This window comes from Vitis vinifera, chromosome 10 (assembly GCF_030704535.1).
Source record: "Vitis vinifera cultivar Pinot Noir 40024 chromosome 10, ASM3070453v1".
NCBI classification, from domain to species: Eukaryota; Viridiplantae; Streptophyta; class Magnoliopsida; order Vitales; family Vitaceae; genus Vitis; species Vitis vinifera.
Window position 1 is genome coordinate 11,960,799 of NC_081814.1, and position 26,795 is coordinate 11,987,593.

The 26,795-nt window shown below is 32.6% G+C and overlaps 1 protein-coding gene across 4 annotated transcripts; it reads left to right on the top strand.

Moving 5' to 3' along the window:
- Window positions 1-8,685: 8,685 nt before the first annotated feature.
- LOC100248048 (putative hydrolase C777.06c) lies at window positions 8,686-24,960 on the top strand. 4 transcript variants are annotated; one of them, XM_003632986.4, is made up of 10 exons: window positions 8,686-8,983; window positions 10,504-10,639; window positions 17,665-17,792; window positions 18,614-18,761; window positions 18,847-18,952; window positions 20,161-20,219; window positions 23,717-23,752; window positions 23,857-23,966; window positions 24,229-24,290; window positions 24,400-24,960. In XM_003632986.4, exons 1-9 carry the CDS (start codon window positions 8,805-8,807, stop codon window positions 24,284-24,286), a joined length of 960 nt encoding a protein of 319 aa, XP_003633034.1. In that variant the 5' UTR covers window positions 8,686-8,804; the 3' UTR covers window positions 24,287-24,290; window positions 24,400-24,960. The 4 variants fall into 4 exon arrangements, with proteins under 4 accessions (XP_003633034.1, XP_059596104.1, XP_059596103.1 ...); XM_002279618.5 differs by lacking the exon at window positions 8,686-8,983 and adding an exon at window positions 9,766-10,013; XM_059740121.1 differs by having other exon boundaries at window positions 8,751-8,983; window positions 23,857-24,960.
- The last annotated feature ends 1,835 nt before the right edge of the window (window positions 24,961-26,795 follow it).

Genomic DNA, 26,795 nt, shown 5'->3' on the forward strand with positions numbered 1-26,795 from the left:
TCTTAGGATAGAGTCTTTAAAAACAAAACATGATGTAATAATAATAAATTTCTTAATTTTCAAAATGATTCAAGTTTCCCTATCTTTTATCCTATTTATGTATTACACTTTCTAAGTATTCTGATTAGGCATTTCTTGTGTTGTACATGACTTGAGTGAATTAAGAGTTGCATGGAAGATCTAAGTTATAAGTTTCTTATAAGTAAATGATTTGTTCACACTTGTTTCAAGGACTTAGGCAATTCATTTGAGGCTATAGTCTACTACCTCCTAATTGGAGGATGATTGGTCTTGATCATTAAGATAAGTTTCCCATGGTGAGTGCACTAATGTATGTGGTTACATATAGGATATGACTTATGGTAAGTCATGATATTAGTTATTGGACAATCATGATCTCATCTAACTACTATATTGTAAAGGTTCTCAACCTTGAAAGTAAGGGTCTAAATAAAGTCGGTTTGGTTGGTTTTTGGATAAAAAATGAACTAAATTGATATAATAGGTTTTACATGTGATAAAAACCGAACCGACTAGATTTGGAGTGAAAAAACCAAACCAAGCCAAGCCTTTTAATGTCGATTTGGTTCGGTTTTTGTAGATTGGTTTTGACCCAATTTATTAACCTTTTTTTAGTCCTAAACCTAATTGTAGATTTATGTTTGTTTTAAGTTCAAATCATATTAATTTGAGTTTATACTAGGCCCTAAGTCTAATTTTTTTTAAAAATTAATTAAACCTAACTTGGATTTGATGTTAAAAATATATTAAATGCATTTAGAATTAATTTGACCATAATATAAAAACAATGATTTACTTTAATAGAATCTAATATAGAAAAATTTATCAAATATCAAACAATTATATATAAGTTTTAGGATATTCGTTTAGTTTGGTTTTTATCCATTAGGACACAAGAAAATCGAAAACTGAACCGACAAGATCGATTTTCAAAATTCTCAAATTGAACCAACCTTTTTTATTTTTGAAAACCGAACCAATATAATCAATTTGGTTGGTTTGGATCAGTTTATCGATTTTTTTGGTTTTGCTTACACCCCTACTTGAGAGGATATTGAGCTTGTCTTACATTTTCAATGGTTTTAACCTACGGGTGAAACCCTAAGGTGACAATATATTACTATGGATTAGGTCACTATTGATAGAGGTTACTTGTAATAGGTATACTCAAGATAGGCACCATGATTTCTCATGGGTTTGAGACAACATGTCCTCTTAAGTGATCCCAAGGACATGTGATTAGGAAATTTATGCTCACAATAATTCATTAATTGGAATTTGACATATGTTCTTTATGAGGTAGAATATGTCAATTGATCACACGATATGAGGATTTGAGACTCAAGGATTGTAGAGGTAATCTTGAGATATTGATAACATTTGTCTCGTTAGTTTTCAGACACTAGTTCATAGGAAGCCTACATATAGTGGATAATAGGTCACAAACCTAAGTTCTTATATCTCATTGTAATATTATAATATACTGAAGTTTAGTTGACTCTCTATAGTGAAATGTAGAGTCAACTTTAGAATTGGATTTGGAGGAAGTAAGTATGTTTTGCTTACATTGCAAGACTTCATGAAATATGTGCATACAATAATATTTGATATTTTTTCTTATTTTATATAGATTAATCTAATTGAAAGGTTATACCACATCATCAAGCTAATATGATACACTAAAAGTATTGGATACTTTGTCAATCTTTATAATATTACCATCATTTCTCTTTGTGAAGTCTTTCTATTGACAAACTTCAGCTAATGATCCAAGGAGGATGGAGGGTAAATTAGATGCTCATAATTTTTTAACAACTTTTACTACATTACACGATTATATGAAAATAATGGAAATTAAAAGCAATAAATCAACAAGAAGGATAGGTAAGAGAAAGCAAACGCAGTAGTGTATTGGTGTGATTCAACTCAATCCTACCTATGCTCACAATGTTAAGCTTCAATCCAAGCCTTGAGGAAATTTACTAAACCAAGGATCTTTCAAAACAAAGGGTCTTTCAAGGAACACTTGGTTTAAGGTACCACCCGAACTTTACACTTTCAAAAGTGCTCTTCCAATACTCAACCAATTCATTTATCATAGAGTACAATTGAGATAGTAGCTTGAATAAGTACAAGAACTAACTTAGATAATAATTAAAATGTGAAAAGTAGTTAGTCTTAGTGGTGTAATAAAATAATATGCTAAAATAAATTCTCACAAATGATTTAAAGGTGGTAGACAAATCAAAAATTGAGTTGACAAGCTTTTGAAATGAGTTTTTGCAATATAGTTGTTGTTGGAATATGTGCCCATAAACAAATGAGATGTTTTTTATTTTGCTGATTATTAATATTTTTTTAAGTAATTATTTCAATATTATTGTTGCATGCATGTTTTAGATGCTTTATAAATATCAAAAACCCTAGATTATTTAATTGTAACTTTAAATATTGTATATAAGTGTTATATACAGGAGGATAATATTTAAAGTAAAATAATCTAATATGTTCGTAATTAAAAATTAAAGTTGGGATCTTTAATTTAAAATTACTAGCGCGGTTCATTACATTCTGAATGAAATGATCTTATCCGGATTGTTAATAATGAGATTATTGGAATGAAAGCGCTTTATATAATTTGATTATATAGGACTGGAACACGATTAATTATGAATCTCTGATAAATTCCGTTATAATATAGAGCATTCAATATTAATCAATGATGGTCATATATGCATTGATCTTAATTCTGAGTAATTAATAGACTCCTATTTATTGTATTTTTTGACATACCGGGTAATGACACAAATACATAGTGTCAAATTCTTGGTGTATTGGAAGTATAATAAAATAAATAGCCGGGAATATTAATATACAAGATGAAATCCATTCCTTCGTTAAGAAGTCAGATGGACGGTTCCCATAAGTATTGGTTCGGGCCTTGAATGATAAGAGCGTTCAATTTATGATTAGACCATAAATATATTATTCATTAGAGAACCAATGGCACTTAAGGAGAAAGATATAATTAAAGAGGTTAACGGAAAAACCTAGCTTTAATTATGAACCGTTTATGGAGGATTGACTCATATGTAGTGACTATATCAATGGGCAATTCAAATCCTTTGAACATATTTAATTTTATAATTTTAAGAGTGCAATTCCAAATTTTTAGTGGAGTAATTTTGGAATTAATAATTTTGATTTTTAATTAAATTGTTAATTAATTGTCAAAATTATTGGAGCTTAAAATTATAATGTCCATAGTTCCTCTCAACGGCTCCATTAAAATTATATGAACATTTTTTTATGTTGGGTTGATTTTATTAGTTTGGAATTTTGAATTCTAAATTAATTTCACACAATCTTGATTTGATTTATTTATTTTATAATTTGATTATTTAAAATATTTTTTGATACAATGTGGTGAAGACCACACTTACTTGTATTCCCTAAGAAACACTTTTTAAGTGGGGATCATGGGGAGAGATATTTTCTCCCTGGTTTTTCAAAATTCAAAATATGTCAGTTATTTTTTCTTCGTTGTATTAAAAAGTTTTTTTTCCCTCAATTTTTTTTTTTTGGGATGAGAATACAAGTTTTCAATATATTAAGTTGTGTGATAAAAACCCAAAAAATCAAAAACGCCCACTCGTTTTGAGTTCATCATTATTTGGAAAACGTTAGAGAAAGATCCATAGTGCTTTAGAGGATTTGGAATTCTAAGATCTTTTTGGTGGAGTTCAAATTTATCAGCCTAATCGCAAGGTACAATTCTAAATTACCTATATTTGTTATTTCATTAAATTAATACAAGTATTGATCATTGAGAAAAAATTTTGAGAAAATTTTTATGGCTTCCGTTTTTCTTTTAATTATCTGGTTTCAAAACCAATAGTTGTTAGAAATAATTTACTATTGAACCAACCAGCCACTAGCCATTACCAATTAATGCACTCTATTGGTGGCCATTATAAGCAAAATAGATAACTTGTTCACCATCTAGTCGATTGAGTTAGATCAACTAGTCCCTAAATGTTAGTGATCAATGTTCTCTATTGTCTCAAATAGTAAGCCTAAATTATGTAGCAACTCTGGTTAAGAAAAACTAAAGAAAGAGTTACCACAACTTTCATAGTATTCTAAGTATCATCTTCAATGACTGACCTATGAAAGTTATTGAACTAGGTAAAAAGAGATTTGCTTTTACTTAAATTCTAAAATGAAAATAATATATGAATTGGTTTTATGAAGTTGAAGTAACTTAAACTAAATTACAAATTAAGAAAATATTTTTTTTAAAGTTAATTGATTCAAATTTAAGGATTTTCACAATCCAATTTAGGAATAGAAGTTAAAGAGAATACATGTTTCTTAATTATGGTGATCTTATAGTTTTTAGGATTCTTGGTCGTTTACGATAAACATGATTTTCAAACTCAAAGTTATATCCAAAAACTAATTTTATCTTTTCAATTAAGATTCCTAAATACCATCAAACGAATGAAATTGGTTTCTGGTACAAGTCTCAATTTTTTTTTATCTTTTCTACTTCTTATAACTTTGTCGGTAAATAATAATAGGTAAAAATAAGATATGTAGTTATCGAGGGCTACCAAGAATCACCAATATCTACCATATCATTCCTTAATTTAACTAACATGGAGATAACTAAACATTCATAATTTTTAATAATGTAAAGTTTCATTCCCTAATTGAATAATCTACTATACCAATGTAAATCATTGGTTGTGACTGCAATTTGGATAGACTTTTTCTTTTTCTTTTTCAAATCTCTAGCTTATGATGGATATTACTTTTATTTTCAGTTTTATTTTGGTGGTTATGTTTAAATTTTTAATATCAAAATTTATGAATGATAATTAAATGTTAGAATTTTATTTGACCTACATTAATGTAATATTATATATATAAATCTAGATTAATGATCTTATTGATATCAATTATGAATAATTTTCAAAATAAGTGAATCAAATTTATTTGAATTTTATTTGACCTACATTAATGTAATATTATATTTGAAATTTATTTAGTATCTATAAGTGAATCAAAATAAATATTTGTTTCACTTGATTTTCTAAAACTCATTTTAATTGTAAATTAAAGTAAAAAAGAAATAATTTTAGAAATATTTTCATAATGTTAATTATGAAGCATTTAGGTAGTAGGTTGTTTTCATATTCATTTTATTTTATTTTCCTTCCCATGTATTTCTTAGTAATCTAATTTTCTTTGCCTTAACTTTTCCATAGACAATTTTTTTTTTTTTACTTTTCCTCCAATATAAATATAATGTTTCTTATTTATTCTTTACTTCTATAACAAGTTATAGTATAAGGTGTCATTCTAATAAAAGATTTTGGGTATATTTATAAGCTTAACATTTTTTAATAGATAAATAAAAATTAAAGTTAAAATTATAAAAGTGAAAAATTTTTATAGTTTGTTTGGCCGTTTGATTTAAAAACAGTTCTCTGTTTTTAAAATTTTGTAACACTATTTAACCATTATTTTCTAAAAACAAAATGAAATAGAGAATAATTTTTAAAAAATAAAAGTTGTTTTCACCAATTTTTTTTTTTAAAAAAAAACATAAACTCATTTGACCATATTTTTTAAAACTTGTTTTTAAAAACTATTTTTTATTCTTTAACTTAAAAATAATTTTTAAAAACAAATTTTAGAAAACATACTCAAACAAGCCCTTAAACTCTAATTAAAAATAGGAAAAATAAATAAAAGAATTTAAAATTATTTTGTGATCAAAACAGGAAAAAAAAAATAGAAAGAGTTTACCTTTAATGAAATTTATTCCGATAGAAACACGATACTAAAAAGAATTTAATTAAAAAAAAAAGATAGGAAAGAAAATTAATTATATCATTTGTAAATTAACATATTAAATGGAAAAAAAGATATATTTGCATATATTGATATAAAAATAATTATAAAATAGAAATTTTTTATAAGTAATTTTAGTTTTATTTACTAATTGATTAAGTATAATAATCAAAGGCAATACATATATTATTAAAAATGTGAAACACGTTCTTCCCCCATCAAATGACTCTTAAATAAAATTCAACCTCAAGTGAATTTAATTTATCTTAATGTGATAAGGTTTTCTTGTGATTGGAGTTTGACAACTGCCCCCAACTTCATGGCCGCCCATGTGTTGCCAACTTTCTAAAGGATGTTCTAACTTTTCTTTGATTTCATTTTAAAAATAATATTTATAAAAATAAATATATTTTAAAATTTTAATTAAAATTTTTGTTTGACAAAGTGATTTTCTTGAAACAAAATATAAGTACATAAGAAAAAAATTAATTATGACATCACTTAAGTGATTTTTTATTATTATTAAATATCATCTAAATTAATAATAACATAAAAGATTGAAATATTATAAACTGTCTCTAACAATCAAATAATCATAAATATTATAGGCATAAACTCTTATCATGATCGATACCACTTTACTTACTAATCAACCAACATATTTTTTCTATAGAAAGTAATTAGTACTGGAAAGGGATAAAAAGTTAGGTGAAATTTTGAAAAAGTGAAAGAAAGAAGGGATGACTAAAAGACTTTAGGGTCTGGTCTTGTTTTTTTTGTCAACTTTGGCTTCATCTGATGTCCGGAAAGGATAAAAAAGAGAGAAAAAGAAAGGGAACATTAAAGATTTTGAAAGATACAAAGGTTTTCAACTACCCATTTTGTTTTTTAAACCCATTTTTTGATATTTTGTAAAATAAAAATATGTTTGAAAATCTAAAATATTTTTAAATATATTTTAAAAATAAAATTTATATTCAATATTTTATTTTTAATCATTTTACATCAATAATTATTTTATAAAACAATTCTAAAAAACTAAGTAAAAATAATAAAAATAACTAAAATATATTATATAAAAACATTATATTTTCTATTCTTAAGAATAGAAAACAGTTATTTGGTTATTAAACTTATTTTCTTGGTTTTTTGTTATAGAAAATAAAAACATGTTCTTAAAAATAGTTGTCAAATAAATTTTGAACTTTTAAGAAAATTAGTGTTGCAAGGTTGCTGGTTCAAACCATCTCTTTCTAATATTTGGTTCTAAAAAAGTTGAAGAAAAAGACAAAACAAAGAAAATACAAAAGACTAAAAGTAATCAGAAAAGTGATATTTAAAAAAAAATTATATCTAATAAATTATTTTTATATACTATTTCAAATTTATTTCACTTATATTAACTTTATAATATAAAGATTAAATAATTAAAAATATATATAAATTTTTTAATTTTATTTATTTATTTTTAATGTTTTTCATAATGTAATAAAAAATAAATCCTTTTTTTTGGTAATTTTTTTCTTTTTTTAGTATTTTTCAAAAATAGAAAAAGTTGGTAGGTGGGCTAATCAGGATGATAGGCATCTCAAATAATTTTTCTTTATTTACTTGGACTTTTACGATGCTACATGCACTTAGAATATTTTATCACTCTTATAATTTATTTTTAGTTTTTTGTCATCTGTTGATACCAGATCAACTGAAGATGGATTCCTCTCTTAGACATGATAGCAAAAATTCCTGTTCTAGTGCCGGAATCTAGGCTTTTTGTTTTCCTACACAAAGATGTTCAAATCGGTTGTCCGAATACACCCTCTGAAGCTCAAGTCAGATTTTGCGAATGAATAAAAACCCTTAGAGAGAGAGAGAGAGAGAGAGAGAAACTTAGTGAGAGAACTCACAGTGTTGCCTCCTTCTTGTTCTGTTTCAATAAGGCTTTTATAATGCTCAAAGAGGGAAGACACAGTGGTGCTGAACTGACATTTGTAGTGATAATTACGCAGTAGTGACAGGGCAATCATCACAATTGCAAGACAGTTGGGGGCTGTGTCAGACGATGCGTCATAACACAACTTGTCATCCTTTCAATCTTCTTGATGACTTGAGACTGGACGTGCCTGTCTACTGAAATAGATGTGAGGATGGGAAGAATCTCATCAGTCAATCTAGTATCAGTTAACCATGATCTCGCATATCAGAGAGGATTTGAGGTTATCAGGGGATGCAATTCGTTTAGTGACGCAAATGGTCTAGACAAGATGTCTTTGGATACCTTGAAGATTGTCTGAGCAGTGATGAAAGAAATGACATGTGATCCAACTGGGACGATGCCACATGGACACACGTATGTAATACTCGTGGGTGGACATGTGGGATAAGGGTCCCACATCATCCACTTAGAATATTTTTTTTAAAATGAGGTATTATATAATTGTAACTCCATTTTACCACTTATTTACTAGACATGATAAAATGTTCAATTATTAAACATGGGTAAATAGTAATTATACAAATAAAATAATTTTTAATTATTAGATATAAAAATTAGTTTACATTCTATCATAATCTATCACTTGAGAAGGTGGTAAAATCGATTATATCATCATATTTTTTTATATAAAAAATTATAAAATTAATTAAATTCGTGATACCAAATAAAATAAAATGATAAAAATAGAGTAAAAATATGATAAAACCATTATTATTATTATTATTATTATTATTTACTTTTCTTTATTAAAATATATTTTTAAAAATCATGAAAAATGATAGTCATTTGTAGAATATCAGAAAGAGAGCCACCTGTATAAAAAGACAAATCGGAGGAGCCTTTGCGGGGCACATCCTCTTATAAATACCCCCGATGATCTCTCGCATGTCCTCTGCGCCAGCCATCTCTCCCTGCAAAGTCGTCGGACATGGAGTCCGGACAGTGTTACATTGCAGCCGGTGAGCCTCGATCATCTCTCATCTTTCTCGGAACCGGCGCTTCCGGCGGCCTCCCTTATGCCCGTTGCCTCATCCAGCCCTCCGATCCTCCCTGCAGTGTCTGCTTCCAGTCATTCTCGCTCCCTCCGGAGCGGAACCCTAATTACAGGTCCTTTCTCCATTTCTCTACTGTTTTTGCTTGATTTTTTATGCAGTTTGTGTTAATTGTTTGCATTTTGTATTGATCGAATCATAGATCTGGAAATTATTCTTAACGTTTCTATGTGGTGGAAGTAAGTGTTTGTTTGCTTGTTTGAATAGTTTTAATTGCTTCCCTTATTTGCCGTTCTCTGATGCATTTACAGTCTTATTCGTGGCAAGGATGAATATTTTTAACACTTTACTGTTTAAAATATATGCATATTTATTTATTTATTAAAATTATCTTAAATTTTTTATATTCATTTATTTCAAAAAAAAAAAAAAAAATAGAACATGCTAATGAAATTATTAATTTTATTGAAATTTTTTTATTATATTTTGAATAAAAATTAAATTATTCAACAATTTAAAATAAAAAAAATTTATATAAAATATTTTATTAATTTTTATTTAATATTATTGGAAATGTGAAATGAAAATCTCGAATTGATGTATTAATAAAGTTAAGAAAAACTTTTCACAAAAATAAATTAATAAAAGTATAAAATTAAAAAATATATATATAGAGAAGACAAACTAGGAAATTGAAAATAATATAATCATGATTTATGTTTCAAATAAAAACTTTTCTTCTTCTTTTATAAATGGTTAAAATTAAAATAATAATAATAATAATAATAATTCGTAGGATATACCGAGCAGGGCCACTACACGGAGGCCACGTGCACAAAAGAACAACCGACAAAACCGTTGCTTGTTCGCGGGGCACATGCTTCGTATAAGTACTCCCAATGTTCTCTCGCCTTGCCTCTACGCCATCTCTCTATAAAGTCATCGGAAATGGAGTCCGGCAATCTCGCTGAGAACGGACACTGTTCCGATGCCGCCGGCGAACCTCGATCGTCTCTCATCCTTCTCGGAACCGGCTGTTCCAGTGTCGTCCCCAATGCCATGTGCCTCATCCAGCCCTCCGATCCTCCCTGTAATGTCTGCTTCCAGTCATTGTCGCTCCCTCCGGAGCGGAACCCAAATTACAGGTCTTTCCATCATTTTTTAGGGTTTTTACTCGATTTTTGTATGCACTTTGTGTTAAGGGTGTATGCATTTTGTATGATCTGCTTGTGGATCTGGAAATTATTTTAGGGTTTCTATGTGATGGAAGTGACTGTTTGTTTACTTGTTTGATAGGTTTTAATAGATGCACTTATTTTCTGTTCTCTAAGGCATGTACATTCACTTTTTCCCACTATAGAAAGGGAAGAGATCATCCTTTTTGGTTGTCTGCGTGCCAATTTTGCCAAATTTTCCTGAAGATTTACTATGGTTTATGCAAAAGTGAAGGATTCATTAGTTAGTGAACTTGAGTTCACATCTCTAACAAAATGGTCATTACTTGAGCATATGCGTTTGGGTTGTGCAAGAGAGAATGAATTGTGAACAGATTTTTGAGGGACTTCATTTTTATGTTTGTTTGTTTGGGTCATCTACATTTTTTATGGTTGAAATTGATCTTTTGTGGATTTGCAGGTGCAATACTTCTCTTCTGATTGATTATTGCCAGAACAATGGTGAACACAAATACATATTGATTGATGTCGGAAAGACATTTAGGGAGCAAGTTATTCGGTGGTTCACTTTTTATAAGATTCCTCAAGTGGATTCTGTGAGTTTTCATCTTATATGTACTTTTCCTTTCTATCATCGATAGTTAGAAAGTCAAATAAATGTTCTCCATTTGTTTGCTCTAGAAAAGAAAGAATAAGAATATTGATTATTGTCAAGCATTAAGGTGTGTGCATCTTTAAAACTACAAGAAATAATATTTTGACATTTCCTAAGAATCACCCTTTTTTTTAAATAAGAAACTATGCTAGTATTCTTGAAGTAACAGAGAACTTCTGCCTAAGAGAAAATGTACATGTTACCAGTAGGCTTGAGAGAGGGGAAAAAGGCTCCCAATAAAGCTCCACCCACAAACCCTTAACAAGGCTCCCAAAATGAAAGTTTTAAAACTCTAGCAATGTCCAACATATTCCATACCCAATAATCATACCTTCATTACCTTTCCTTTCATGAGTCATCCAAGAAAGTCTTTTTTATCGAAAGATCAGAGGCTTCTAATTCAAGCTCCACCCAAAAACTCCTAACAAGGTTCCCCAACAAATTAACAGGAGAGATAGCTCCTTTCTTGCCAGTCTATTGTCATTCCAATGTGTTGATTTAGATTTCAAGAAAATGAACATTTTAAAACACTAGCAATGTCCAACATATTCCACGTCCAATAATCATACCTTCATTATCTTTCTTTCATGAGTCATCCAAGGAAGTCTTATTCATCGAAAGATCAGAGCCTCCTAATTCTCTTTCTAATTTTGGGGCCTTCCTACTAATGTCAGTTTCTGTGCTTTATTGGCTAACCAACAAAGCCAATTGCCTTCTACAAAACCTCAGAAAATCCCACATTTGTACTCTTGGAAAAGGCTGCCAATTCTCATCTGAGTCAGGTTACCCAAGGCACAGTCTTGAAAATTAAGCTTTAGGATACCTATTGGTGGAGAAGCCAACTCAGCCCTAACCTTCACCACTTCCCTATGTCAGAGGCAGATGGATCTCCAATTGAACAAATTAATGCTACAAGGGGCTTCAGAAAGCTTCTCTGTGATTGAAATGACCCTATCTTCATGACCTTTTCCCTTCATGAGTAATCTAAGAAACTTCTATTCCTCAGAAGATCAGAGGCACCTGATTCTCTTGCTAATTTCAGGCCCTCTAGTAATGCTAGCATCTATACTACTGCGGCTAAACCCAACAAAGCTCTGCCTTCTAGAAAAGTTCTCAGAAAACCTCACCTTTGTAATCTTGGAAAAGGCTGCCAATTCTAATCCAAGTCAGATTGCCCAAGTTGAAGCCTTCAAAGTTTACCTTTAGGATGCCTGTTGGTGAAGGAGCCAACCCAGCCCTAACTTTCACCACTTCCCTACGTGAGAGGCAGATGAATTGCCAATCTAACAAAACTAATACTGAAAGAATTCTAGAAAACTTCTTAGTGATTGAAATTAAAAGAGTTGTGAGAAAACAGATTTTCTCGCATGGATCTACTGCCAATTTCCTCATATCATCAAAGATCCTAATATTTGTTTCCAACCAAATAACGTCAAAGTAGATAGGACAGCAAATCCATGGTAGCTCTCCAATTAGGACCCACCTCAAAAGAAATGACCAGGGAATCAGGCATACCTCCATGAGGCATGCCATGCTAGCCTCATTATGACAATTTATCTCTACCATGGTTCCAATGCTAGAACAGTTCTCACTTCCACCACCAAATTTGTCTATTATGTCTTAGTTTCAGAATTGGTATTAATGTGAATTTGTCATTAATTATATTGTTCCTTAAAGGAAATGTGTTTGGAAGTCTAGAAAAAAGGGGGAAAACAATGGAATCAAGAGATGGACATTGATTTGATGAACCGAGTTTCTGTTTAACTTCTGTACAGAGTTGGAATCTTGCACCATGCAAAACTGAATCGAACCTACAATCATATCTCTATATATACACTCAATTTTGATGCTAATTGATCGAACAAAAATTTTTGATACACTAACAGAATTCTAACTAAATGAAGCTTCAAGAAGTGCTATCATGGAAGAAGCTTTTGGAAGTGCTTACATGGCAGAAGCTATTAACTAGGCATAGCTGAGATTGTCTTCGCATGCCCCCTCAAACAAAGGGGGAATTCCTTCACCTTGAGTTAGGACTTAAGCTTTAAGAATCAAATGATTAAAAGTGGTTTTGTAAACAAATCTGCCACTTGATCAACTGAAGGCACAAATCATATATCTAATGCCTTTTGAAATACTTTACTGCGAACAGAATGCATATCGATTTCAATATGCTTAGTTCTAGCATGATAAGTAGGATTAGCAGCCAGTGAGGTTACACCTTGGTTATCACACCAGATAACTGGTTTAATCCTTAATTGAAGTCTCAACTTTGTTGCCTAAGACTTGAGTCAAATTAACTTGGCTACTACATGAGCTAAAGCTTAATATTCTGATTCTGTGCTGGACTAAACAACAACACTTTGTTTCTTTGAACTCCGTGAGATAAGATTAGCTCCTAGATATACACAATAGCCTCTAGTTGATCTTCTATCCTCCAGACAACTAGCCTAGGTTGCATATGTGAATCGCACAAGATTTAAAGATTTGTTGGTTAGAAATGCAAACCATGAATGATTGTTCCTTTCAAATAGCATAACACCCTTTTCACAAGCTTTCCAGTGGATCTTCTTTGGAGATTTAGCTTGCTAACTAAGTATGAGACATCATGTCTTATGACAGTAACATATTGCAAGGCTCCAATTGTACTTCTGTATGATGATGGATTTTCTAAAGGATCACCATCCGATTTAGAGAGTGTTTTTTTGAAAGTGATTGGCGTTGGTAAAGGCTTTCTTGTATCCATCTTTGTCTTCTGGAGCAAGTCGACAATATACTTGGACTGAGTTAAATAGAGACCTATTTGATCTCTGAAAGCTTCAATTCTTAAGGAGAAATGCAGAGAACCAGGATCCTTTAGAAGAAAACTCTCATTGAGATCATGAACCAATACCCGTCTCTATTTCCAGTAATCAAGATCTTGTCCACATGCACCAGTAACATTGAGTCTACTCCTTTGGACTTGTATAGGAACAAAGATATATCTGACTTTAAGTTCTTAGAGCCCCACTATAATAATGCATCTTTAAGTCTATCAAACCAAGCACTTAGGGTTTGTTTCAAACAACACAAAGCTTTCTTTAGTTTGCAAATATGATTAGGCTTGATAGGATGAATGAAACCTGAGAAAGGCATTTTTTAATGTTCAACCTCTTAATCTCCTAGCCTTGAGCTAGAGCTAGGGTTAATACAACTCTAATGGTGGTAGGTTTGATCATAGGACTGTAAGTTTCTAAAAATCAACACCTGAAGTTTGATGGAATCCCTCGGCTACTAACCTAGCCTTATGCTTATTAAGGGTGCCATCTAGGTTAAACTTTAACTTAAACACCTACTTATTACCAGGTACATTATACTAGGATTGATAAGGTACCAAGTCCCATGTATGATTCTTCATTAAAGCCTTGTATTCTTCTTCCATTGCTGCCTTCCAACTTAGATCAGCAAGAACTTGCTTTACACACATAGGTTGTGTGGCTTAGGAATGTTACTATTTAATTTCATGTACTTCTTTTCTCTATTTGTCGACATTGCATGCTTTCTTGAATTTAACTTAATAATTTCTCATGTGGAAGGATTTTGGGTGACGATGGAGGTTGTCTAATGCATTCTTTTTAAGCTATTCACATCAAGAATGAGTTAGTAGAAAGGCAAATATTGATGCAAAAGGGAGTTATAAATTTTGAATAATAACCTTACACTACAATGTTGCTTTCATTAATATTTTTTTATACATTGATTTTATTACACCAATACAAATTGACCAAGAAAGATGTAAATTGTAAGGAGTTGTGGACGTTACTACTTGGTTGCATGAGTATAAGCTTCATAAGTAATGGATTAGGTTTCCTTACTTTTCAACCTGTCTTGGTCATAATTCATGGCAAACCTCTTCTTGCCATCAATTGGTTTCCAAGGAATCTTGAGTCAGTTCACCAAGGATTGATGTTAGACTGAAAGTTTGTCACAAAATATTCTCAATCTTGGATCATACTTCGATTTTCAAAGCTGACACAGTTGTGACAAGGCTTGCTTGTTCTCATTCTCTTTGTCTCTTCTCTTTACCCAACTCAACTGACACACATGAATAGATCTACTTTCACTTGGCATTTTGACTTCAATTCTCCTCTCAAAATTTTTGAGTTTGGGAAAAGAGGTGAACTTTGTATGTTAATCACATAAAACTGAATTCTTTGTTTAATACTAGATGATTGACTAAAGTGATGGCTAATAGGGTCAAGAAAGTGATGGGTAAAGTGGTTCCAAATTTCATAATATTTTTGTGGAGGGAGGACAAATTTTAGATGTGGTGTTGATAGCAAATGAGGCAATGGATTCAATGCTAAAGAAGAGAGATTGTGGTTTGATGTGCAAGCTTGACATTGAGAAAGCTTATGATCATGTGAATTAGGACTTTTTGCTAGCTATTCTTGCCAAAATGGGCTTCGGGCAGAAATGGATGAATTGGATAAATTGGTGTATCTTTTCAACCAACTTCTCTGTTTTAATTAATGGCTCTCCCACAGGTTTCTTTCAAAGCTCGAGGGGATTGAGACAAAGGGATCTTATCTCCCCTTACTTGTTTGTGATTGCTATGAAGGCCCTTAGTAGATTACTCTTGAAAGTTCAAGATGACGGTTTTATTTCAAGGTTCAAAGGGGTTGGGGTGAGGAAATCTCTCATCTCCTTTTTGCAGATGACACTGTTGTTTTTTGTGAGGCCTCTTAGGAGTAAGTCAGTAAGTCACTTTCTTGTGTTGACTTCTCATGTGGTTCAAAGCCATGTTGGGGTTGAAGATTAACTTGGAAAAAAGCAAGATGATTCCAGTAAGGGAGATGGACAATGTGGAAGATTTGGCTTGTGAAATTGGGTGCAAGGTGGGAAAGTTGTCTTCTTCTTACCTAGGGTTTCCCCTGGGGGCATCTTACGAGTCTGTGGCAGTTTGGGATGGGGTTGAAGAACGGTTTCATAAGAAGCTTTCGTTATGGAAGAGACAACACCTCTCAAAAGGGGGAAGACTCACTTTACTTCGCAATACCCTTGCTAATTTACCAATATATTTTAAGTCTTTGTTCAACATCCCAAGAATTGTAAGGTTGAGATTAGAGAAGATTCAAAGGGATTTTCTATGGGGAGGAGGGGCCTTAGAGAACAAAATGCACTTAGTCAAGTGGTCTTCCGTTTGTAAAGCAAAACCGAAAGGTAGATTAGGTGTTTGCTCTCTTTCTTTGCTTAATAAGGCCCTTCTTTGCAAATGGTGTTGACGCTTCTCTAGTGAAAGAGATTCACTGTGGAAAAAAATCATACAGGGAAAGTTTTGGGAGGAAGAAAGGGGTTGGAAGTCAGGAATGGTCAAAGAGCCCGATAGGGTTGGGGTTTGAAAAGAGATTGGGAAGCAATGGGATTTTTTTAATACAAAGATTTCCTTTGAGGTGGGTGGGTAATGGGGTTAGAGTGAAGTTTTGGAAAGATAGATGGTGCAGCGAGCAACCCTTATGTGAGATCTTCCCTTCCTTGTTTGCTCTTTATGATTTGAAGGAGGCATGGGTAGTTGATTTTTGGGAGCAAAGTGGAGAAGGAGGAAATTGAAACTTTCATTTTGTTAGGAATCTGAATGATTGGGAGTTGAGTGTCATGGAGAGATTTCTTTCTAAGCTCCAGGGATAGACAGTGAAGAGAGAGAAGGAGGAGGATAGAGTGGTGTGGAAGGAAGATATTGTAAGAAAGCTTTACTCTTTGTTGGAGACGAATTATACCACTCTTTTCCCTTTAAAGATAATTTGGAACTCATGAATTCCTTTGAAGGTGAGTTTTTTTACTTGGGAGGCTTGCTGGAGAAAGGTTTGACGTTGGATCAACTTCAAAGAAAATGGCGGATGTTGGCTAATGAGTGTGCTTTGTGTAAAGAGGAGTTGGAGTCCATTGATAATAGCCTTCCTTCATTCAAACAAGGCAAGAATTTTATGGCAACCGGTGTTCTCCATTTTTGGTGTTCGATGGGTTTTATTTGAGTCAATTAGGGAGACTCTCCTTGGGTGGTATGACTCTTTTGTAGATAGGTGTATTAAGGCTTGGAGAGCCGCTCTTTGTATTTTTTGGACGATTTGGAAGGAAAGAAATAAGAGATTCTTTGATAGTGAGGAATTGCTTGTTCAAAGGATAAAAAATATTTTCCTTAACAATTTCTCTATGTAGGTTAGGGTGTATATAAGCGGTGGGTATATGAATATGGTTGACTTCATAGATTGGTCGAGATCTGGTTGAGGGAGGGAGTATTTTTTGTGTATTCCCTCTTTCCTTTTTTGGCCAAGTGCATTTTGTATGCATCCTATGTACTCTTATGCACTTTTAACACTTATTAATACATTCTCTTACTTATAAAAAAAAAAATGATATTTCTTTTTTGTAGTCTAGCTGAAATTCTTAGGAAATGAAGTTGGGTTGTTCTCTTTGTGAACAACCGCTGCAAACCTGCAGGAAATTATTTTCAGAATAATTTTTAATGTAAATTGATTTCATTTTTCAATTCTCTGTTTCTGATTTTAGGCCAAGCACTAAACTGTGCCTTTTAGTTGTTTTAGGTCTTTTCTTTTTTATATAGTTTATATTTTATTTTTTTACCTTTCTTGATCGAAAAAGTATGAGTAGAACATATTGCTTTTGAGGATTAGCCATTTTGGCAATCTGAAATTTTGAAATTCAAAAGTTCCTACTCGAGCAAAAATTGATCATGCTCTTACCATTAGCATGAAGTAATATAGAATTTGAAAAATTGAATGACATTATGATTTTGATACTGAGACAATCAACTCAAACATGTGAACAATAAATCCATGTTGGATCCTTGTGATTTTGACTTTTTAATGCACCATTGTTGTAAGTTACTGACATTGCTCTCAGTTTTCTTGGTAACTGAAACCTCACCTTGCTGATAAGATAAGGAACTGATTTTTGTATAAACTGCAGATAATTTTGACTCATGAACATGCTGATGCAGTTCTTGGTTTGGATGATATGCGTGCTGTTCAGCCATTTAGTCCTACAAATGATATCAGTCCTACTCCTGTTTACCTCAGTCAGTATGCAATGGAGAGGTACTTCATCTAAACTTTTCAAGTGAAACCATGTGTTGTTTCACCTAATCTATTAACCATTTTCAAGTCACATATTTGCATTATCAACATATAGTTGTGATGCATGTAAAATTATTGGTGGAGTAACTGAATATGAGGTGGGGCAATTAAATATTTTTAAAGCAGTCCCAAATAATGATGAAGTTCGATATTTTTTTTCCATTTTTTTCTTTTTTTCTTTTTCCTTGGGGTGGGTGGGGGGAGGAGCGACGGGAGGGAGGGAGGGAGAGAAGAAGGATGGCCCCTCCCAATTCCCTAGTTCTGCAAGTAGGGCCTGTCCTCTTGACTGATGATATCCATTCTGGGTCTTATGACTATGAATTGAAAACTTTTGACTTACTGAAAAATGGCTGAACTACTTGAAGTGGTAGGAAGTGCAGTTGGATTGGCACATACAGGACCAGTGTTTCACAGGAAAGTCACCTTGTTATTGAGGTAGTTGTACACATCACACAAACATACATGTGATTTTCAAACTGTTTATTTTTATTTTTTCAATTCTTTGACTTGTTTATATTCATTTATTTTTGTTATTCAGTCCACTTGCCAAGAACCTTGACTGGCTTTCCATAGTTTGTGCATCATAGTAGAGACAGAGATAAAGTGATACCTTATTCATATTTCTTCATCATAGAACTTCAAATTCTGTTTATGATTTTACAACATCCTGTTCTGGACAAGTTGATTGGTTTTAGTCCATTTCATGCTTCAATTGTTATCCTGTCAATTATGATTTAACATGTACAACTGCTTGATTTTACATTGTTTTATCTTGCAAACAGCATTGCCACGAAATTTCCATACTTGGTTAAGAAAAAACTTAAAGAAGGCCAAGAACTGAGACGGGTAGCACAGCTTGACTGGAAAATAATTGAAAGCAACCATGAGAAACCATTTGTTGCATCAGGCCTGCAATTTGTTCCTTTGCCAGTTACTTGCTCCAAATCTCTCTCGATAATTATTTCTACTCTATATTCTGTTTTATGTTTTTTCTCAATGTTTATTTTTAATGTAGGTGATGCATGGAGAAGACTATCTCTGTTTGGGCTTTCTTTTTGGTGAAAAATGTAAAGTAGCTTATATATCTGACATATCACGTTTTCCATCAAGCACTGAGTATGGTGAGTATTGATTTAGTCCCCTTGTTAGTATAGACACACACACACAACACACGCGCACACACACATGAGGATGTATGTATGCATTTATCCCTTGTATTTGCATGTCTCAAATTACACATCCACCACAGCAAACATTGAGATGGGTCCTTTATTTGATGGTATTCACCTTTAAAAGCTTCAGAGAGTAATGTGAAGTATGATCCAATTGTCTGATTTACTGAATGTGTATGTAATCTAGAAAAAAGAAAAAAATGATACAGATTTGATAAAGACTTGCAACATTGCTACAAACTGCAGATCCTTCCAATTGGAAATCTCCTACATGCAGCCATAGAATGATGGGAACACTTTTTATAAACTAGCATGTGTACTTAATTTTGCTAGGTTTTCCCATTCTTGATTTCTATGTTTCAAAGAATTTGAATTCCTTTATGAATAATGGTGCTAAGCGTATTTGTGATAAATATGTTGAATACACACACACATACACACACATATTATGCTTAGTAGCCAACAGCTTAAACTTTTAGAGTAAGTGGTAGTTTCATGGTATCAAAGCTTTTTCTGGAAGTCTTGCATTATGGCCTTTCTGTTGGTTATTCTTCATTCGTTCAAACCACATACCAGATGAGGCCACAAGTGAGGTGAGGAGTTAAATGTTAGCCATCTTGATATTCATGGTTCACTTATTACCTAATTGCCCATGCTTCTGGGGCAAGAGGTAGTTTAAGCATAATCACATTTATTTGGTAAAGTATGAAGAAGGAATATTCCATTTAATTGTTATGCAGCAAACGAAGATCACTGCCATCTGTTATAGGTGAGAGTGATTCAAATTACAAGTATACATATCTAAACATCTAACTATTAATAATTTTCATTTCATTGGAAGGAAGTGAAAGAAAATCCAAAGGTGAAGAATGCTAATGGATTTCTAATGGAGGAATTAATTTGTCACTGATCTTGTCATCTTGAACCATAATGAAGATTAATATTGAGAGGGAAAAACTAAAGATGTTAGTAGTTTCATCAATTATGGCATAAGGCAATGGATAGAGTGAAAGCTGTACATACACTTGATTTACAGCTTCAATGTTTAAGCACATACCCTTTTACTTGAAAATGGTGTAGTTTTAAGTCATACTAGATGCCATATGTGAAATTGTGTTTTCCAATTACTATTTGTTAAGGAAGTTATGGTTCTGCAGTTATTTCAAAAAATGGAGGTGGACAGTTGGATCTGCTTATCTTGGATACATTGTATAAGGTCAGTCAACAATTACATATCTGATTGTTACTTCCTAATCACCCGCCCAGTACATTTCATTACAATTTGTTGATTTTGTGGTGGGGAAAAATTCTATATGCTGACCCATCTACACACACTATGACTTTGACATTTGGAGCTTGACTGATAATAGAAGTAGCATCAGTATCTTCTTTCAATATTATTTAGTTGATTTTATATTTGAAAATAAAATGACTTAAATCGGGAATAACTTTTTTCTTGCCCATTTTTTTTCTTCTCTATACTTATCTTTTTCCCATGTTATTGTGTAATTTCTTATGACTCAATGGAAAGTATGACCCTAAATAGAGCTGAATGGTGAAAAGGGAATTAAGTAGCCAATTCTAAGTAGTTGAGTTAGGGCTTTGTTGAGTTTGACTTCCCTCCATGTGGTTATGCTTGTATCTAGGATTATTACTTTTTCTTTGGACCTATCTTATGCATTGATGTTGTTCTACTTAGCAAGTCAAATGCTCAGAATTCTCTTGATTTTTTATTTTATTTATTTATTTATTTATTTATTTATTGATAAGCAAGTATGAATATATTAACAAATGCCAAAAAGATGATGCACCATAATACACAAGAAGTATACAATGAGTGCCAAAAGGCGCTACAAAAAACAACTCCCACTCTTAGAAAGAATCCAATCAATTAACAAAATCAAATAAAGACAAAGTCTATATCTATGTACATCTTCACCAACAAGAACAAATTTCTAAGAAAATATCTTTTCAAAGCTTGATCCGATTGCTCCTCATTATCAAACAACCTGTGATTCCTTTCTTTAAATACAGTCCAAAAGATGGATAATGGAGCCGCTCTCCAAACCTTCGTGCATCATTTACCCACAAATGAACCATGCCACCTTAAGAGAGTCACTTTAATAGTAGCAGTTTGCACCCAATAAAGTGAAAAGCAACTGCCAAAGGACATTTACCTTGGCACCATGAAGAAGGATGTAATCTATGGATTCTTCCATAACTTTACAAATAAAACATCTACTAACCAAAGACCACCCTCTTCTTTGAAGCTAATCTAGGGTTAATACCTTTCCCCAGGGCCAATCCCTTTCCCCGGCTAGCCTTCCAAGTCAAAAAACTAACTTTAGAAGGCAGCCATGAATTCCAGATTACCCTTGTTGGAAAGGAAATTGATTCCCCTGATTCCAAGACAATGTATAAAGACTTAACTGTGAGCTTATTATTTCTTTAGTTCATCCACACCACTTTGTCTTCCCTCTCAATATCTACCACCATTCCTTGCAGCCTTCAAAATAATTCTTTTAAATTGTTCAATTCCTAATCATTTAAAAGTCTAGAGAAACAAGGATTCCAATGAACCATCTCTTATGTTTCATCCCATAAATCTGGTACCCAGACCTCTTTTGAAATGGCTAAGGCATATAAAGAAGGGAAGGAAACACACGATAATTTATCCCTACACTATGGATCCCACCAAAACTTCACCCTTCTCCCATTACCCACCCCAAAGGAAGATCTACTATAGGTGTTCCAATCCTCCCCGATGGATTTCCAAAGCGTGATCCCACACCCATCTCTCACTTCATTGGACCGGCAGCCTTCTTACTCCGTTTAACCTGATTCCAAAATGCTCCTCTTTCAGTTGCATAATGTTAGTTTCATTTGCACATAAGTGCCTTATTCAACAAAGAAGTCTGAACAAGGTCAGACTTTTCTTGACCTTGTTCAATGTAAATGAGATTCTTGATTTGTTTAAGAGAGGCAGGATACATCTTGGTATTCCTCTTTTTCCAAATTATCTCATTTAATGTCTATTTAAGCTTACTAAGTGTTTTCATTAGAACTGGATTTCTAATAGGCTTATTTTGATCCCACTAGTTGCACCAAACAAGTTAACAGTTCAATAGACTTCCAAAAGAACAAGCGGGATAAAAATGCAAAAAATGGAGGAGGATCAGTTCTGTGAGGAAGATGCCAGAAAACTGAGGAGAAGAATGCAAAAAAGAAAAAGGGAAAAAGGGAAACCAAACAAACAGTGCTTATTTACTCAGTGAACATGAGGAACAACTCAATTCTGAAAAGGCTTAACCCCAATCATTTGGGTTTGGCTACTAGAATCCATTTTTGCCATTCAGCTCTACAGCCTCGGTTAAATCTTTAGCAATATTGCTCTGCCTTGTTCTTTTTAGCCTAGCATGTATCTTTTGGGAACCTTCCGCTTGAACCAAATCAGTCATTTGTACTATAGTGCATTTGTAGATCTTCATTTCACATGGTTAAATCATCTTAAACAACTTTTCTTTATCCCATCCTTAGTTGGTGCCACCTTTATTTGTCACATTCATTTATTTCTTAAAACTCAGGTTTTGCAGCATGGTTTTTAATTGCCCAACATTCTGTCCCATGAAGAACAGCTGGACTTATTAGCTGTTCTATAAATTTTTAATCAATAGTTTAATTTGTTAGGGTATTTTATAATTCTATAACACTGCAAATGCTCACCTCCACTGTATCCATCCTGCTGTAATCAGCTGGGCAACATCCTGTTGTGTATCTCCTTCCTTGTGTATAACATATCCAAAAAAAATAAAAAATGAGAATGGTCAAATTTAGTTGTTTGTTGGCCATCAAATTTTCTGTCATTGAGCACTCTCTGTATGCGACCAAGAAAGGCTATAAATTTTCTTGTAAGCTGGGCTGGTTTTTGTTGTCCAGAAGCAAGTGGAGTCTTTTATGGTTCATTTGATGATACATTAGGAGTTGCCATCAGTGAAGGGACTTAATTGGAGATTAAAGCCTAGATCACCCAAAAAAAGGACATGTTAAGGTGAATTCTTTAGTTGGAAATATATTAAGCATGTACCTTGCTAAGGAATATGTAAGAAAATATTCATCAGATGCCATAGATTGCAGGAAGGAATACGTTGCACACCTTTGAATGATTATCCCATTGCAAAATCTTGCATGGAATATGATCTAGAAAGCTTAATGTGCAAATTCTTCTGTTCAGGACTAAAAAATAAACCCATTAATGGGAGGATGAGATCATGATGTTGGTATAAGCTATGAGAATCACAAAGCAATGTCAACGAAGTGTTATTCTAAAATATTTGTGATTGGCTACAATAACCATATGAATCCTGTTATGCCATTCTACCCATATCCAGGCTGCTATTTTATCTATCAGATAAGGCCGCTTGTCTGTTCCTCCTATATTGACCTGCTTCTCTGTTCAATCATCTGTTTTTGGAGCACTTTCGGTTTGAGTTTGTATGTGGCCCTATAACTTGTAATCATAGTTAATGATGCATTGACCACACATTGTGTTTTCTATGCTTCCAAACAGCTTCTTTCATCCTTTTCTCCCTGTTGCAACTATTTGTTTCTGCTAGCATAAACATTTCCTCCTTTTTTCATATTTTTTGCTTACTTTCCAGTTATTGATCTTGTTCTTATTCTGCTTAAACATTTCTTCTCTTTCTTCTTTTGCAGAAAGGATCGCATAATACCCACTTTTGCTTCCCTCAGGTCTTTTCTTTTTCAAATTTTGAAATTCTTTTTCCTTGTACATCCAAGTCGGTCATTGCACAAATGCTGCTGCAATTGCAGCTGAAAGTGGTATTTGTTTTCAGACGCTTGAAGCTGTGAAGAGGATATGCCCAAAGCGAGCTCTTTTAGTAGGGATGACCCATGAGTTTGATCATCATAAAGACAATGAAACTCTAATGGAATGGTCCAGAAGGTACAATTCTCAGACACCCTTCCACTCAATGATCAGAGTCCAAATTTATGTGTCAAGATTGGCATTCAGTGGTCTTTCAAATTCATATACTTTAGATTTGACCATTCTGAGAATCCTGTGGCCTGAGCCTGATGGGTGTTGCATTGTTGAAGGACCAAAGGAGGATGTGGGACTAATGTTTTGTAGAGTCCTTTCTTTAAGTTTGCAGAAAGATCTTTAATATGGAGAACTGATTTTTCTACCTTCTCTTTCTTGAATTTAGAGAAGGAATACCGGTTCAACTTGCACATGATGGGTTGAGAGTCCCCATAGACCTTTGATGAGGTAAGATGTCAACATTGTGTATTATGGCTTCAATTAAATATACATATTCACCTGGGTCTTATTAATTCCATTCCGAGTACATGTACCTTGGTCATTGTTGTGTCCGCAGGTTGATGTACCAAATACAAATCGTGGCCAGACACATACTCAAAACTGTTGTTTTCCCTATTTTGAAGGAAAGAAAACAATTCATGTATTTGGGTTGATGTCAACTTATTTAATGTAGTTTTAGCAGCTGTGATGCAAGAATGGAAACAAATAAGAAGAGGATGGTGCAAATGCCGGTGTTAAGTAATTCTATGATTCAGAAAAAAGTGAAGTGCAGAGTTATCCTGCTGGTTCACTTCATATTACCATCATTTATTTGGAATACATACTACAAACAAGAGGAGTCATATTCCCATTAGGGGCTGTTTAATATTTTGCGAATCCTGCATTTATTAAGAAATTATAGAGAAGTGTGTTAGGGTATGATACTGTGCTTGTGCTTCTTCCCGTGTTTCATTCATGAAAATGACAGTACCATTGGAGGATTCAAGTCACTCGGGCGCTTGCCTCAGCTTGGATCTTATTTGGCATTGCTGGGTTTTAGTTGTAAGAGTATTTTTTGGTTGAGAACTTATGTCTTATGACTATAAGATTATAATCCATTGGTGTTAACTATTCCAAATCTTAAATCTCTTTTATCATATTTACCCATGTTTAGAAGGTGTTTGATAAAATTTAATATTTATTATTTAATGATTTTAAGTTAAATTATATTTAAGATGTTAATTTAAAAATTATTATTTAATTTTTACTTAAGTATTAAAGTTGATTGATAAAATTAATTTAAAATTTATTTTAAATCATCAAATTAATATATTTATCCTCATAAATTACAATTAGAGTTAAGGAGATCCGAGTAATAATGGAGTTCATAGAGTAGCAAAAGAAAACTTGGGGCAAATGTAAATAAAATGGTAAATTAAAAATGTAGACTTAAAAATAGATTAATTACTTTAGTTTTTATTTTAAGTTGTTTTTTATTTTAAGTCATATCATTAATTTATTTTATCAAATATGTTTAATTTACTTAATGACTTAAATTAAATTATTAAATCATTTAAGTTATTAAATTGATTTATCAAACGCTCATTTAATAAGTTTATTTTTTCTATATTATGTCTTATTTTTTATATTGAATAATTTATAATTATTTTATATGTCTATAAAACTTTTAGTATTGATTTTAATATGTAAATTTATTGTTTAAGATAATGAAAGTAAATACTAGTTAAAATAATTTAAAGGATAAACTTAAAATCAAAAGTAAAACATACGAGGCTTTAGAGGACCCATTTTAGGTGAAATATTTACTTGCCAAAGGAAAATCTGCCTTTTTCTTTTCTTTTCTTTTCTTTTTTTTCTTCAAGAACAAAAACAAAATATTGTTTGGTGAGGATTGCGGGGTGGGTGTATCACCTGAGCTTGTGCATGTCCACTGGAATATTCTAGAAGGAGGATGGCTGCTGCTATATTTGGGCAAACTGTCCATCCCCCATTCCACTCTTCCTAATTTGAATATGCATAAAATAAAATTTTAATCTAGCATCAGCAGCAAGAAATCCTTAGAAGAAAAATCAAAATGAAAGTCTTCTGAATTTGCACCTGGACATGTGGATATGACGCCCCACATGCTATACTTATAAAAATAAAATAAAATAAAATAGCAAAAAAAACAAAAACATTGTCAAAACACATCACGAAGACTACTTGTGATAGGAAAAGGCTGCTTCCCATTTCGATATAGTGTGTGGAGAAGCCAAAGAAGACCAGGAAAACACCTAGCGATGAATGGCTGCTGCATTCAACTTTTCAAATATTGAAGCTGCCAAACTTTTGCCAAACCACCGATTGGTCACGAGTGCATGAAGGCGCCATTTAGGCTTCAGCCCTTTTCCCCGTTCCTTTTTCATTCATCACAACTTCGGGAAACGAGAAAGGAAGAACCAAAAAGATGCCGTGCTTTGTGCCCTTTAGCAATAGGAATTTAGATATAAGCATCTTGGTTTTCATACCCATGGTAGTAGTCGTTGATGATCTTATCGATGCCCTCAAACTCTTCTCTTCATCCACTGAGAGCATGGGTTGTGTTCACAGCTCAATATTCAGGAGCATCCATGGAAATATGGTAATTCTCATGTCATGTCTCAGTTCATTTAGATCAGCTTTTCTTCTCCCTCTTCTTTGGTGGGGTTTACCTATTTATCCATTAATTTATAAACTAATACATGCATGTGCACTTGAGTATTCAATGCATGTGATTCATTTTCTCTTTTGTTTTCTCTGTATGCCCACAAGGCTTATAATAACAACTCTGTCTCTATGCTTTTGCTTTGCCTTTTCTTGCATATTGATCATGATTGATTCTTTCTACAATTAGATCATATGGTATGGAGCATGGATGAAGAGATCTAGTGAGAACAAGGAGTTTCTGCATGCTGCCTTTGTAAGTTGAATTGC

Excerpts from the sequence above, each read along its gene's own strand:
- LOC100248048 (XM_059740120.1), top strand. The coding sequence starts at position 9,817 with ATGGAGTCCGGCAATCTCGCTGAGAACGGACACTGTTCCGATGCCGCC. Across the intron at positions 10,640-17,664 it reads AGATTCCTCAAGTGGATTCT|ATAATTTTGACTCATGAACA; the intron begins GTGAGTTTTCAT and ends TATAAACTGCAG. Across the intron at positions 18,762-18,846 it reads TGCAATTTGTTCCTTTGCCA|GTGATGCATGGAGAAGACTA; the intron begins GTTACTTGCTCC and ends TTTTTAATGTAG.